The 16161-nt window shown below is 38.8% G+C and overlaps 1 protein-coding gene across 1 annotated transcript in view; it reads left to right on the forward strand.

The window, feature by feature from the left end:
- The first annotated feature begins 400 nt into the window (after positions 1 to 400).
- The window catches only part of LOC144636220 (uncharacterized), a 55175-nt gene continuing 39414 nt past the window's right edge, over positions 401 to 16161 (forward strand). The window contains 17 exon segments of the mRNA XM_078495371.1: positions 401 to 563; positions 2546 to 2842; positions 3876 to 4184; positions 4709 to 4862; positions 5839 to 6035; positions 7007 to 7333; positions 7916 to 8218; positions 8874 to 9060; positions 9589 to 9779; positions 10408 to 10686; positions 11103 to 11414; positions 11867 to 12023; positions 12424 to 12635; positions 13086 to 13418; positions 14297 to 14587; positions 15070 to 15250; positions 15636 to 15823. Of these exon segments, the coding sequence (XP_078351497.1) occupies positions 455 to 563; positions 2546 to 2842; positions 3876 to 4184; positions 4709 to 4862; positions 5839 to 6035; positions 7007 to 7333; positions 7916 to 8218; positions 8874 to 9060; positions 9589 to 9779; positions 10408 to 10686; positions 11103 to 11414; positions 11867 to 12023; positions 12424 to 12635; positions 13086 to 13418; positions 14297 to 14587; positions 15070 to 15250; positions 15636 to 15823 (4027 nt within the window). The 5' untranslated portion in view covers positions 401 to 454.

The following is a 16161-nucleotide window of genomic DNA, read 5'->3' on the forward strand; positions in this document are numbered from 1 at the left end:
TTCGTTTGTTTGTTCGGCCGTCCATTTATTAATCCATCCATGCATCCATCCATTTGTTCGTTCGTGCATTCGTTCTTTCGTTCATTCATTCCTTAGCTCGTTTAAATAAGTCATTTGTTACAGTCTCATTTTCAAACGCCTTACATTTTCCACTCATTTACTAGACCATCCTTACGTATGTTTGTTATTTTTTTTTTTTTATTGTTGTCGCTTGCTTTTGCATGTCCGTTCATGTGTTTGTCATTCCTTTGTTCTCGAACGTTCTTTCCTTGTCTTTTACGATGATTCCCGCCGGGTCGTTCTTTCGTTCGTTTGTTCTTTTCTTTGTTTATTTAATCATTCGATTACTTCTTTTACCGTTATATTTTGTAGAGCGAACGACTGGGTTGGCTTCTCAACAAAGGAAAATGTCACTGATGCATACATCTGCAGAGAGATAGGCGAATACATTGTCATGATATCCGGTAATCACGTTGACATGAGTTTTCACGCCAGAGGAGAACACCACAGACGTGGTGAAGGTTTCTCAGCCTTTTATCAAACGGTTCAAGAACCGCTCAATGGTAAGTAATGATAATGATAATGATAATGATATAAACAAATCACCTTGCTACAATCTGAATCTGGCTTTTAATAGCAGTCAGACACCGAAGCTTAATCGAGAAAATACGTTAGTCACAATAACAAAAATAAAAACATTAAGATAATTAATAACACTTAAAGTATGAAGCCATTCAAGTGGGCCATACACGTTATTCACAAATGGCGAAATGCGCGGAACAGTTTGGGCCCAGTACATAAAAGCGAGGTGAGTGTAAGTATGGGGAATGGAAGTGGTATCTCTTGCAATTCTTGAAATATCTCGTCAGCGAGAAAGTGATCCTTGGCTGCTGGAGATTTTTTATGAATTCCTTGGTTTTAAAACTGCAGATACATGTATGGTCGTATGGTTTCGAGGTCAAAACACACACACACACACACACACACACACACAAAAAAAAAATAGGTTTTCTCGGTCTCTTCCTTATTTCTTAGTAAATAACCGGCACGCATACATGCATGCACAGGCGATGGCGCTTTACAATGATCCCAGAAATTGTATTTTTCTTATTCATTTTAATTTTTATTTGCCTTGACTACAAAACGAATCTCCAATACATTACAAACCTACAGTATGATAAGATAAATACATTAAATCATTATGAACTTCGTCATTTAGCAACAGAAAGGCCCAGGATTGATTTCCACACCTAGTCAATACTGAAGATTGTGTGACATTTCCGTATTGAAATGGTCTGAAATGTAATGAAGTCAACACCGCTTACTAGAATCACTTCCATGCATTTATGCAACTTATCAAACAAAACATTTTAGATCAGCTAAATCAGCAATAGGGTAGAAGTTCTTTCTGAATTCTGGCTTCTCATACAAATAGGAATACGGATACCGTCACTGTTTTGTTTTTAATGGCTTGAGATAAACACCCGAATAAATATTATCAAAAGCAGTAAAATGAAGATGGCGAGTCGCGAAGGGAAAAGAAAAAGAAAATTAACTTAAACTTAAATATTATCGACAACAATGCACGTCAAAGCAAACAAAGATTTCAGATAGCTCACCTTTGCAATCTAATCAAGATACTGCTGCCATCGGTGTCCCTTATGGAAAGGTTTCAAAAGTTATGACACTAACCGGCCTTCACTCGTCAAATTCAACATCAGTCAACTTAGTCTGCCATCACGTATGCCGACTTCGAATACACGTACAACGGTAAAAAACTGAGTTCTTTTAGCGAGCTCACAATTATCCAGTACATCATTCTCCCCTGAACCAAAAACTCTGTTTAACTGTACGTTAGAAATCAAACGCGTTTTGCCGATGGATGCTCTTAAAGGTGATTCAGTACTCATGACAATCAAAGATGGCGTACTGAAACTGAGTAAACAACAAAGTGCCTAGTTCCCAGTGGTACTCGGTTGGAGTAATCGTAACATTGCCCGTCCACGGGCCACAACATATAGGCGCCACCGCCTAAAAATGGTACAGTCGAACCTCTCCGTATGGACACCTCTCTAATACGGCCACCTCTCTATTACGGACAATCTCCGATGTTCCCAACAAAATTGTCATATATTTTCTTTAGAAAAAACTCTCTAATACGGACAACGGACACTAAATTGCGGTCACAGGGAACAAATTCATATAAACTTAACCTTTTTATTACGGACACTTCGGTGATTACGCGATGATATTTTGTGTTCGTAAAGAAGAAAACAATTTCCTGTTTGTGGTTACAAAATATACCAACGTAACGCTTTATTCATCTTAGACGTTTTCGGATTTGTGCTTAGTGTTATTTTCTTTACCTGCAGCATTGCGTTGTAGAATATTTCGAGTTACTAAATACTTTAAGCTGTCAATAAAGTCAAAAGAGACTTCATAGTGCTGGGCTCTATAATACGGACACCTCTCTAATACGGACACTTTGCTCTGTTCCTTTGGTGCCCGTATTGGAGAGGTTCAACTGTATATTTTTTCCTTCCAGTTACCCAGCTATCTTCGTGGAATTTGACAGCAACTACAAGTAAAATCTCAGCTGATGTGCACTGGACGCCGTTTCCTCTTGGTGAGTCCATCGATCACTTCTGGTTAAGGTTCACAGAGATAAATGGAAATGTGTCCGTACTGTTGCCAGTGGATGCGGAACACGACGACTCACATCACCTAGAGAATTTGCTTATGACGAGCAGAAGCTACGTATTTGATCTCCTCGCATCTACGGGAGAACTGGGAAGCACGACTTATTCAAGTCAGAGTGTCATCGTGGAGACGGAGGAAGGAGGTAGGTTTCAAAAAGTAATTTCAAACTCATTAATAATTCATCAAGTGAAAACAAAGAAAATCATAACAGTGAAGGGGGTTTGGATACTTGGTCTTAATTAGCATCATGGGCTCCTGTTAGCATAGATTTTTACGATTTTATTTCTCCGTTTACTCCGTAGGTTTTTGTTTCGATTGACAAGATATATCAAACACTCGAGACAGTGTTATTCGGCTTTCCAAACACCTTGAATTTCGTCAAAAATACTTCGCTGCGCGTCGTATTTTCAACTCTCTTCTCGGCGTTTGAATATTCCGACGAAACACTGTCGCTCGGTTTTGATAAGTACTACACGGCCAAGCGATAGAGACGTTTCCAAACACTACAAATAGGGTTGAAAATAAGACCAATCAACTTTTGAAGATTTGGGTGTTTGGAAATTCCATGAGACACTGTCTCTCGTGTTTGATACATCCTCTCAATCGAAGCTAACACGGAGTAAACGCAGAAATAAAATCGTAAAAAAAAAACCATGGCGATCAAACCTTTGTCTCGGTTATGATTTCAGGTCTACGTTTTTCTTTTCTGTGTGTTTTTTTTCTTCTTTTTTTTCTAGGTATATCAACCTTGCTCTATATTTTAAAATAGTTTGAACATGAAAGGCATTCGTAATTGTTGATGATTATTGTTTTCAGTAAACTTTTAACTTTTATGTGAGATGTTATAAGTTATTATGATTTGTCATCGTCAGTTTTACACCCTTTTAAGATCAATTTAATGCCAGGCGGAGAATTGCATAGGTGCGTGATTATACGCTGTCAAATTGCCGTTTGTAGCAGTTTTATTACTTGCAATACCATTATTGAAGTGGTTTTTATGGTGTTAAATTAAACGAGCATGTTTGACATGCTTGCTTGTTTCATCAAGGATCGTTTCATAGAAACAGAGGTTTATTTTTTTTTTCGCGCGCGTTTTTCACCCAAACACAAAACTCCGCTGCAAAAATACCTCTGACATAATTAAGTAACATAACGTTTTCACCTGTTTTAATCAGCTCCTGAAATAGCGCCTTCAAATGTTCGTGTGGAACACTTGCAACAAAACAGTATCCGAGTAGAATGGGATCTGCTTTCTGAAGAAGACTCAAACGGCCAGTTACGCGGGTACGCCGTCTACTTGAGATATTACAAGAAAGAATATGACTGGCATGACGACGGGGAATTAGGACGGAGGGTCAACGTCAGCTCGTCAGAAAACCGTGTCGTTCTTCATGAATTAGATGGTGGGAGACGGTACCAGGTGTCAGTTGCTGCATTTACTGTTGAAGTGGGGCCTCGGTCGGACTGGGAGACATTTATGGTCGGTAAGTGAACTTTGAAGGACATTACTGGAATCATATCACAATGTTTAATCTAGACTGCGAGCTATCTCTCGTTTTTTGCGTTAAAATCCGTGGAAAAACGCGAAAATAGCGAGCGGGAAGTTCGAGCGGCGTCCGCGCTACTCGATCTCGCTCGATATGTTTTTGGGTTCGTTCTGCGGATTAAAGCAGAAACAAGACTTACTGCAGTCTATACTTTAGCACTTTCGACTTTTACATACAACTACTTCAAAATCGTAGTTTTCTGTGATACAAAATTGTTTAAAGACGTTGCTTATAAAAACTAGAAGAAACAAGTAAAATCTTTTACATGGCATATAATTTTTTTTCTTTAGGTCGTTTTGGGCTGGACGTTCAAAATGCTGGTTCTTCAGTAGTTGTTTTTATTCATTAAAGATATACCTTCGCTTGCTCATACTTACAACATTTTAGTTTTCTGGGTTGATTTCTTGGTTGTTTGGTCGATCGATCGATTGCCATTTTATTACTGTTAAATCCTTTTCCAGGTTGTGGTGGAAGTTTCAATGGATTCTTTGGAGAGTTTAACGTCACTCAATTTGACTGGGAAGAGCTATACTGTACCTGGACAATACACAATCCAGGCCTTACCAACCCGGTTCTATACATTTCTGCTCACGATGTCCAATTAAAATCTTGCGAGTAAGATTACTTTTTCGTGTTTTTATTATTATTTAGTTATATTTCCAACCATAGTCAAAAGTGTTCAAAAGAGTTATCTCTCATCTAAATGTGGTGTTGACAAAAAATGCGACACATGTTGGGAGTGAAAATGAGCCAAACGACACCTATTTGATAGTCCGTTACGATCATAATAATTTCAGGTTCTTACAATTATCCAACAAATATGTCCATGGTCAGTTGTAGATCTGGGAAAGTCTTTCTCGGCATTGGAGTGAAATATAACTTAATTATTAAAGGGGAAGTCGTACCAAGATTTAGTGTTACTTGAATATCCACTGAACGTGTTGGCATTAATTGGAAATCTTCTTATACTGTTCAATTAAATACTGTCTAATTCAGAGATACCTATATTTTTTTTAAAGTGGTATGGCTATGGACGAGAAGCAAAGAAGTTTGCTAAAATCTGAAAACGTTAAAAGCTACTTTGTTGAACAGTGAATGCGCCTCCGTAATTTAAGAATAGTTTACACAAACATAAAGAAGATTTCTCGTGACACTGGCCCTTAATTGTACAAATTAAAAACCTACGCAATAATTATAGAAAGTGTAACTGGAAGGAAAATGAAAATAAATCATTCTAGAACAATATATGAAAGACGCTAAGAATTGGTACGCAATGTAAAGCCCGGGGTAAACGAGGATGAGTGTTAATGAGAGTTCAAACTCTCGCTCTCATTTGGTATGGAACACTCATGCGCTCTCGTCAACTTTGAACGTGCTCACATTTTTTCATGGGAGTCATGAGAGTTTGACGGACTCTCGTTCTCGTTTGGCCCGAGTTGGTGATAGTCGATGAGAGTTGACGAAAACTCTCATGAGAGTCAACTCTCCTCAACTCTCATCTTCGTTTGGCCCGGACTTAACGCTCCTATTTCCAATGGTGTATTTAAAGTGACGTCAAAGCCTATTTATTATTTTTATGTTGTCATTATAGAGGTTGGACTAAAGTATTCAAGAGCGATGACTCAGAGGTCTTTCATCATGGAGGGTGTTCGTCTGTACTCGGTGATATAGACGTGATACCTTTCGATGGCTCAAGCTTTCTGACTCTGAAGTTTCACACGCAACACGAATGGAGCTACGCTAGATCAGAATTCGTCGTATTAGAAGAAGGGCAAGATCTTTATTCGGGTAAGCATGAACTCTCTTGTAAGGCTAACCGTCTTCTTAGAGCGTTACTCTAGTGAACAGCTATCATTTATTAGCATCTTTTTAACAATTGGACTACCATTCTGTGATCAATACAAACAAATCGATTAGCTGCAGCCAAGTTGACTGTCGTTCATAGAAAAAGAGCGTAAGTAGTATACTCTCTCTGAAGAATTGAAAGCACTGTTTCCTTTTTATAAACACTTCGCACACGGTCGTGTCCTATTCGCGACGAGACGACAATGGGAGCACAATCCGATTCCTGTTTTCTTAAGTTGTTTGTTTGTTTGTTTAATTGTTTGTTTTCAAAATGATACACTGAGTGTTTGCGACATGCTATCAGTAGACACTCGGCTGTGTTCTATTGGAAATCAAACAATCTGGTTGATTATCCTGTTGTTTTATATTTGCTGATAAGAAAAGTGTGTGTGGGCGTTGCTATTAGATGGGAAATTTACCCTTCGCTTTTGGATCGAGAATGTACAAAATTATAGGTGTTGGCCTTCAATCCTTAAAAGTGTCTTCAAAAACTATTTGATGTATCGCTCTGATTTTCTGGAGCGATAAAGTGTTTTCGACTGCGCCTCATCGGTTATTTGCAAGGCCCTAAAGATCTTGGGATCGTCATCTAAGAATCAATAATGAACGTTTTGATTAAAATAACCCCCTTATTAACATAATAAACTTAGCAACAAGATTGTTATAATTGCAACATTATATTCTCCAGATAGGTAGAAAATGACTACAGTGTATTTATCTCCTTCAGGACCCAGAGTGCCTGGTGGCACATGGGGATTTTGTCAGAGTTCTACACTTTGCCGGTCCTCTGCCTTTTGTTTAGTTTGTTTAGTTGTTTCGATTGTGAGGCCACGCTTCAACGACCCTTTGTGCACTGTTCTTCTCAGGCAATGATTAAATATAATATGACAATATTTTTTTTTTATTCTATGTAGCTGCTTCGACTGTTTGGGCCATCACCCACAACCTCACTGAAGACGGGGCAATTATTGTAAATTTGAGTGATTCCCCTGATGACATAGACAACTCTTTCTTCATCGTTTCCGCGAATAAGACGAAGAAAAGGGAAGATTATGATCACCAGGGTGACGATGACAACAATAAAGAAGAGCGCTATCTATTTATGTTCAATTCATCGACCACACTCGCTGAATTCTCAGACGTACCCGCTTTCAGCAACTTTACTGCTGTTGTTTACATTGTTAGCAAAACCCACAACATTTTCAAAAGTGAAGAGTTCCATGTCCAGACCGGCGAAGGAGGTAAGTGGCAACGGTTTAAAGGGACAGTGTCACGAGCTTCACGTCAAACGTTTAAGAGCCTAAAGACGTTTAGATATCAATGAATAGTTGTCCACTTTTGTCCAAAGTTACTATGCCAGTGTACTTAAGTTATTAACTAGTTAGATTTATGTGGTGTCATCAGCATCTCTTGATCCCAACTTAAAAAAGTCTAGCTGTGTTTTCAACTTAAAACGGGTTCCATCTTCCTTGAACACAATTTGCTTTATATCTTCACCTTGATGTTCAAGCACCTCTTACTGAAAAGCAGAAAAAATCTCCGTGACAGTGTATTTTAGGCTACGTGTTTCGAGAAAATGGCTGTATTATCTTTTGGGAGAATGAACACTAAGTACCGGTTTTGATTTCTCTTTCTCTATTATACGCTAAAAGCACAAAGGCCGATCTCTTATAGCAAATTATTATATGTCTGTATTCACGAGCGGGAGTAAAAGGTACGGGAATGGAAAATTCACACACCGCTGTCCCTCCCCCATGATCTAATTCAAAGTTTTGTCATCTCGTTAGTCTATCGGTAACTTCGAACTTTTGACCTTATTCTAGTCCCTAGCGAAGCACCTCACATTGAAGACCTCAAAATCGATGCAGACGGCTGTGTAGACATCAAGTGGAATCAAATTTCCGAAGAGCATCATAATGGCGTCATCCTCGGCTACAAAATTCTCTACCATACGGATTGCGCCTCAGAGGAGGATCCCTCGAGACATTCTGGCGAAGTTGACGTTCTTGCTCCAAGCACTTATTACAAGCTTTGTGGGCTTCATCCGGGATTGCAGTATCGTATTAACGTGGCTGGGTTTACATCAAAAGGAGCTGGAGAATTTAGTGACAGAGAAGTTTTTACCTGTAAGTGCTTATAATTTATCTTTATTTCAAGTAAGTTTGTTATTGCTTTGAGTAGAAAGAAGTGACAGAAGCCTGATTGGAAGTTACTGAATTTTAGATAATGTACCGCGCTCGGGGGATACTTCCATTTTTAATTCAACAAATTGTTACGCTTACCATTTTTAGTAAGAAAGTCATTGTTATCCCCATTTGTATATAAAAGAGATCCTTAGTTTCAGTCCGAGATGATGTTGCTCAATTGAACCAGATGTTCTTGGCAGATGTTTGACATCTTTCTGTTTAATATCTGAATCAGGTCATTAAACAAATTTCGTATTAATGTTAGGTAACTTGTAAATAAATTATTATCTTCTCATTAAGATGGGCCAGAGAAGCAAACTGGAACATATTTTCGTCTAAGACTGGGAATGGGTTTCTAGCCCTCAACAGCGTATATACGTACCCCCACCTAAACTTTTTCAACTACTCAGTGCCCACTGGAGATAACTTTAAGCATTTTCATAACCATCATATGGGTTTAATGAAACTAAAAAAAAAACTCATAACGAATTTCAAAACCATTCCAGCAAAATAAAATAACTTGCAACATTGCTTTATATTCAAACGGTGTGCTTGAGTTAACAATACTGTAAAATTTGTTACTCCTTTTTTTAAGCCTGTGGAGGTCCACGTACCTTGACCCAAAGTAATGGTACAATAATGAGTCCTAACAAACCTTGCCAGTACGGTGGAAAGCAGCATTGTCAATGGTCCATTAGACCGAATACCAGTTCCCCTATCAAAGCCATATGGGTGAAGTTTTCGGAATTCCGTTTAGAAGAATATAAAGAGAATGATTGCTGGTGAGCACTACAATGAATTACATAATTTATTATATAAAGACGTTGCAATTGTGCATGTTTGAGTCCATACCTGCATTTATCTGCTTTTCCCTTTCTTCCCTCCTTTCTTTCTTCCTTTGGTCTTTTATTATTATTTTGTTCATTCTTACTTATTTTCTTTCTTTCTTTCTCTACTTTTTAATTTTCTTTCTTTCTTTACATTTTAAGAAATCAAATCAATCAATCAGTGCTCACTCAACGAGCTTAAAATTTTCCATCTTTATTATTTGTTACACACTTGACGTTTTCGACATTGCTGATCCTAGCAGTATGCAGGTCGCGTGTCACAAAATCCTAGTAATTGACCCAGCTCACCACGAGTCTCTCGTAGCTCAGTTGGTTAGAGCGTCCAACCGGTATCTGATTTTATTTCTTTGTCCCACGCTCGTGACATGGTGAACAATACGTCTTTGTTAATCACTTAATCAATGAATAAGTCAGTCCTTCTAATAGCCAGTTAATCAAAGTTTCTCATGTTTTATCTCGTAGGACGAATGACTGGGTTAGCATATCGAAAGGCGAAAGTGGCGCTCCCACCTTAATGTGTAGACATATGGATGATTTTACTGTTCTTATATCAAGTGGCGAAGCCGATATAAGTTTTAACACTAGAGGAGAACACCACAGACGTGGCGATGGTTTCCAAGCGTGGTATGAAGGGGTGCATGAGGAAGTCACAGGTATACATAAACAGCTTGTAAGGAGGCTGTCACTGAGTACATATTAATAACGCTATTTTGTCTTGAGGGGAGAGGATTGGGTAGACGCGGGAAGTACCCGTGGGCCAGTTGGAAGGGTACTCCCTACAGTTCTCATTTATGACGTCGCGCGCAAGTGTTGACCTTTGCAAAGCATTTTTTTGCGTTCTCTATTATTGCAGTTTATTTAAACCTATCACATCGTAACGATCAATGATGAAATAGTAACCTATGACCTTCTAAAATAATGGCCGTTAGTCTTAAATTAAAAACTGCCCAATCTAGGAAATTTGCCTTGATTTCCCTGAGGTTGGATTTTTCAGTATTTTGACGCAAAAGCTTTGACAATTTTGAGACAATAATTTTAAAGGAAGCGAAAGTGGACGTCGTCAAAGCCGGTTTTTTTTTTTTTTTTCGCTTTGTTGGCATATAAGTATTTTTTGGCCTTGTAGAAAATGTGGTGGTCTCTAAAATTTGTCAACAAACTTAAGCAATGTAGGTTTAACCACACGGTCATTTTAAATAAGTAAAAGCAAGTAAGGTTACAACAAAAACAGAAGGAAAGGAATAATAAATTGCATTGATCACTGCTACTATTTTGTTATTACAGTAATCCAGGAACCATCGTGGACGTTTTCAGTGAACATAGATTCATTGTCGGTCGAATTCACGTGGTCAAGCTTCCCCCTAGCTGATCACGTCGATCACTTCGCAGTGAGATTCACACAAGACAATGTATCTGTAATGCTGCCAGTAAGCGAGCACGACAGCCCTTATAACAGGGACAATTTGCTCCTGCCAAACAGAGATTACGTCTTCGATGTCGTCGCATTTGCGGGAGACAAAATATACTCAAGTCAAAGTTCTTCAGCAAAGACAGCAGAAGGAGGTAAGAAAAATTATTTTAAGTCTGGTTAAAAATTGATCACAATGACACTTTTTAACTATTGCTTTTCGTTCTGCTTTACAGCCTTTAAAACAATGAAGATTCTGATCCATTCAACCAGGGCCTAATATTTTAACATTATTTTGAGGGAATGCATTTGAAAAATAGAATAATAGCTACTCCCCTTAAAGACCATGTTACTCTACAGTCAGTTTTAAGAGTTTCCCAAAGACTTTGAAGCATGCATGTCTCTAAGTTCTATTTAAAGTGATGAAAAATGGAGTAATCACGCTATTTACCCCAAAGTAAAAGTGAATTTTAGATATATCTTTAAATTTAAAACGAAAATATCTATGGGCTATAACTCCTACTTGTTTTCCATCGTTTAACGATTGGTTTATCAATTGAAATTTATCTAGCCCCTGGAATAGCGCCGCCTAATATAGGAATGCAACAGTTGCCCATCAACCGCCTCCTGGTCACGTGGGATCCACTTCCTGACAAATACGCAAACGGCGATGTACGCGGATACCTTGTCTATTATAGAGAGTACAAGAATCACTACGAGTGGTCGCCCGACGATGGGGAGCTAGGAGAAAGCGTTAACGTCAGTTCGTCGGAGGCACAGGTTGTTCTTAATGACTTAGATGGAGGTCGAAAGTACCAGATTTCGGTTGCGGCTTTCACTGTAGATGTTGGGCCTCGGTCTGAATGGCAAACAATTACTATTGGTAAGTGCGAATTCATTTATTTTTTTTTATTTTATTTACTCCGGCTAAGTGTGAATGAAGTACAACTATTCCTTTCACAATCAGGGGTAAATTCATTCCACCTATTTTCATCTACATAGCTTTTTACAACCTGCATCGTACAACAGCTTTTGCGTTTTTCTGTTTTGGCATTTCGCCTCCTCCTCCTCCCCTCCTCCTCCTCCTCCTCCTCCTCCTCCTCCTCTTCCCCTTCCTCCCCATATATATCCCTAACTCCTCTCTTTATCGTAGCTTCTTCTCCCTCTCCTTCTCCCCATTCTTCTCCACCTCCCCGCCCTCCCTGGCTTTACCTTTACCTATCCTTCCCTTCCTCTCTTTCATCCCCCCTGCAATTCTTTCCTCCTGCATTTGCAAACGAGCCTCATTAAAACAAAATGAATTTTAACATATTTGAACATTCGGTGTTTTACCAGGTTGTGGTGGCAGTTTCAATGGATACTTTGGAGCATTTGAACTTACACAATGGGATTGGGAATCACGACTAGACTGTTCCTGGACAGTAAACAATCCTGGCGTTAGCAATGCAGTACTACTTATCTCAGCATACGATGTGCAACTACATTCTTGCGAGTAATGTATCATTTCATTTTTACAGTTTTTAACAAAAACCTTTCGTTTAGCAGATACTAGACCATGTGTCTCAACAGTGGCACCCAATTTAAAATTGTCGCAATGTTCATGAATAGATAGAGGCTGGTATTCAACTGTGGGTACTCTGAATTTCTGAGTGTGCATATGCTACTAAACATAGAAACCTTTGCTCTTTACCAAAGCAATTTCTGCTACACCTTTTGAACTAACTAACTTCAAGTTCATGGTTTTTTAACTGGGTAATGAAATCAAATGCTTAGTAAAACACCCTGTTCTCATTTTTACTCCTTGCTTATTCATATCACCCTATAGAATAATACCACAGAAACATCAAACATTTTCAAACTGATCGTTTTCCTGTTACACCGTTCTTGCACAGGGGTTGGACGAAGGTTTTTGCTAGCGATGGCACAGAGCTGTTGCATTATGGAGGCTGTGATGATCATCATTTATCTCACGTGCGAGGTGAAATAGAGGAAGTGGCTTTTGGGGACTCAGACTATTTGACCCTCAAGATTCACACGGAAAACGAAGGGAGCCACGTCAAATCTGAGTTCTGTATTATTGAAGCAGGAAAAGGTCTTAATTCAGGTATTTTAAAACACATTCTCTGTTTCTTATCGTTTTTAACACTACCCAGCCTTTTTTCATTACCTTCAAAGAAGATAAACGAGAAACAAATAAGTTTATTTTTTTATTATTCTTATCGCTACCCAGGCCACTTTTTCTCACCTCCAAAGAAGATTGGTGGCCTTCCCTATTAGCCTGGGGGTTTCTTGGAGGTCTCTTCTACTTACCATAATTTTTACTATAATTATATTTTAATCTTAAGTGGCTAATAGGATGATGATGATGACGATGATGAATATGATGATGATGATGAAACACTAACAAATATTTGACATGATTGCGGATTCTTCATAGGCCTGTGTTGCGGCCAACTGTATCAAGGAATTCGTGACGGCTGCAATGCAGGCTAATTCTTCATTAACGAAATTGTTACAAATTATTTCATTAAAAAATTCTTGCAATTTTATCTAGTTCGACCGTCACCGACTCCTTGGAATATAGAGACGAACAGCCTAGACGATGGTGGTGTTCTTGTGAACTTGACTGGTGATCCTGCAAGTCATGACGTGTCTTTTTACATTATATCCATGAACAAGACGGACGAAAACCAACATGATTATGGGGACCACCATGGCGATGGAAACAAACGAGAACAATACCTTCACATGGTGAATTCATCCGAGGCTCTGGCTAGAGTTTCAGGCATCCCTGTTTACAGCGAGTTCGAAGCTGTTGTGTACCGCGTAGACTCGAGTCATGATATTTACCAGAGTGAAATGTTCTCTTTCAAGAGTGCCGAGGGTGGTGAGTACATTTCATCATACAAACTCCGTGTTTTATAAGGACTGGGAGCTGACCAATTCTTGAATCTGATTAGCTTAAATCGATACTAACTACGGCCTTGATTTTCCCATCTAGACTGGTCTAGCTTGTGTGTTTGTCTTGCCAATTTAAGTTACAAATATAAGATGCATAAACACAGATTAACTTGTTTCTGATAAGAAAACACATTAAATAGGGAACGCCGAAAGACTTGACGAGAAAAGAAAGTAAAGAGAATAAACAAACTTTGGCAAACTCCAGCTCATTTCTGGCTTGTAGTCAAAACAATAGGTGGAGACGAAATTGCATTTTTTTTTTTTTTTTTTTGCAATTCATGACAGAAGTGAAAAGCACCCAGTATGACTTTGAGAAGTTTTCTTACGGAAGAGTTGAAAGTTTTCAGCGTTTTTTTGCGTTCATAAACAGATGTGTACTCTAAAATTTCTTCGACTTACTATCTACGATCATGATATCATTTATAGGAATAAGTTTTCTTGCAATTTAAAAACAAACATGCCGAAAAACAGCAAATGCGCGGCTTTCAACTACAATCAGCTCTCGCCTTGCGGACACCTCGCTATTACGGACAGCCCGTTTTTACGGACAGAAACTGAGGTCCGGCGAATAAGAATTACTGATAAATAACTCCCGCTACTACGGGCTTTCTCCATTACGGACACCAATATGTTGTCCCGAAGGTGATGGTTATAGTGAGAGTTGACTGTATGCCATTTTGTATTTATATGTATTTCGTGTTTGTAGTGAATGAAGAAAATTCTTAAAAAAGATCGCCAAAAACACCTTCTTCGCTTTGCAGTATTTTTTTTTTCAAACCTAAATGTTGAACATTATTTTTTCAGTTCCCAGTGAAGGTCCCGGTCATGTCGAGTACAAGACGCTCTCACCAGACAGTGTCTCAATAGAGTGGTCGGAGATATCCGAAGAGCATCACCAAGGCCAACTTCTGGGCTACAGTATCTCCTACCGTCCCCAATGCTCTGATGAAGGATCCGCTACACGAATAAATGTTGGTTTGTCGGTTAGAACTTACACAATTACTGGTCTTCTACCTGGGACCAGATATGATATACTGATTGCCGGATATACAGCGAAAGGAGTTGGGGAAGAACGGCATATGGACTTTACCACTTGTGAGTGTTGTTGGCGTGTACATTTAGTCAGTTTATAAGGATTTCAAAGAACCCTAATTAAGGCTCCAGGCTCAGCATCACAGGGCCCTAAAAGCACTGGCACCCACCCGTAGTTGAATTCGTCATTTGAGCAAGCATTTTTAACCTAGCGTGCCTAGCGCGCGTGTCCCAAGCAAGTAACGCCACACTCCTCGCTTCTGATTGGTTCGTTCTGAGCATGCGTATGCAAGTTATCCTGCACTTTCTCTTCGCACGCCTGGGTTCAGCCCCTATAAAGGGCGCGCAGATAAGAGAGTTAAGGAACTGGACTATCTTAATCCACGATAAACGTGGTCGAACTGCTGTTAACGTACTGGAAAACTAGTTTAAATTCGCAAAAGACCGAAGCCTAAAGAAATGGGATGAATATATATTTTTAATTAGCATCGTAGCTGGGTTCCTTTTTTACTTTGTTCTAAAAGAATTTTGGTTCTTTTTCTTAGCTTGCGGAGCTATTCAAACATTGAATGAGATCAACGGAACATTACACGGTCCTAATCACCCTTGTCGGTATAGAGGACCACTGTACTGCCGCTGGACCATCATGCCGAGTGGCCCCACGGAAGCAATATTGATGTCGTTTGAGAATTTCCGTCTGGATCGCGATCATGAGTCGTATTGCAGGTGAATTTTATTGGTGGTGTCGAAGAAAAAACATTTATTCATTTATACATAGGATTGTTTAAATGTAACTTTATTCTTTTTAGGAAATTTTGTATCGAAGCCCAACGTCGAGTGCTTTTAATGCGGTTGGATTCTTATAGAATCTTTGGCTCAGGAATACCAACAAATTAATTTAGTTTGACTTTGAGGCGTCACAGCAGACCAAGAGAAAAATAAAAGTATTATCCTACGTAGTTTGCACGACAAAAGCAAAAGGAGCACGTTTGCTGCTTCAATTGCAAAGTTAATATCATACTGTTAATTGCATCCTTCACTTTTCTTTAAGTCTCTGAGATTATTATTAGAACGCTCAACGTTGCTATATTTGTCTTGACATCTTTTGCAGTGCAAATGACTGGCTTGGCGTTTCAACAGGACAGTTTAACAATGACACTCTATTCTGCGGCCACGACATGGAACACTTCAAGCTAATTATATCAAGTAGCGACGTTAACTTAGCATTCTATGCAAGGGAGCATAGGGAAGGAGACTCATTTTCCGCATCATACCATGGTCTTCAGGCCGATATTCCAGGTATCTCTATTCTGCATAATTTCAGCCAGTTTTAACTCTAATTAATTCTTTGACGAATTAAATTTTGTGCCATAAATTAATATGTGCAATAAATTTGCATAATTTCAGTCGAGGCACTTTATTTTATATCGATGTTAGTAATGTAGCACGTTACTACCTTTCTCCTTTTAACCATAAAAATGACATCTTATAATTACTAGTCCTATGTGGATATACACCCTCGAAATACAACTCAGAAGACACCCTCTTAAAAGTAAGTTGTTGTAACTTTAAAATTCAGAGTTATAAAAAAGAGAAAGAGGAAGTAATATACACCACTCGATCCTAAAGATCTCAAA

Source organism: Oculina patagonica, chromosome 13 (genome assembly GCF_052425735.1).
Source record: "Oculina patagonica isolate OP01 chromosome 13, crgOcupat, whole genome shotgun sequence".
NCBI classification, from domain to species: domain Eukaryota; kingdom Metazoa; phylum Cnidaria; class Anthozoa; order Scleractinia; family Oculinidae; genus Oculina; species Oculina patagonica.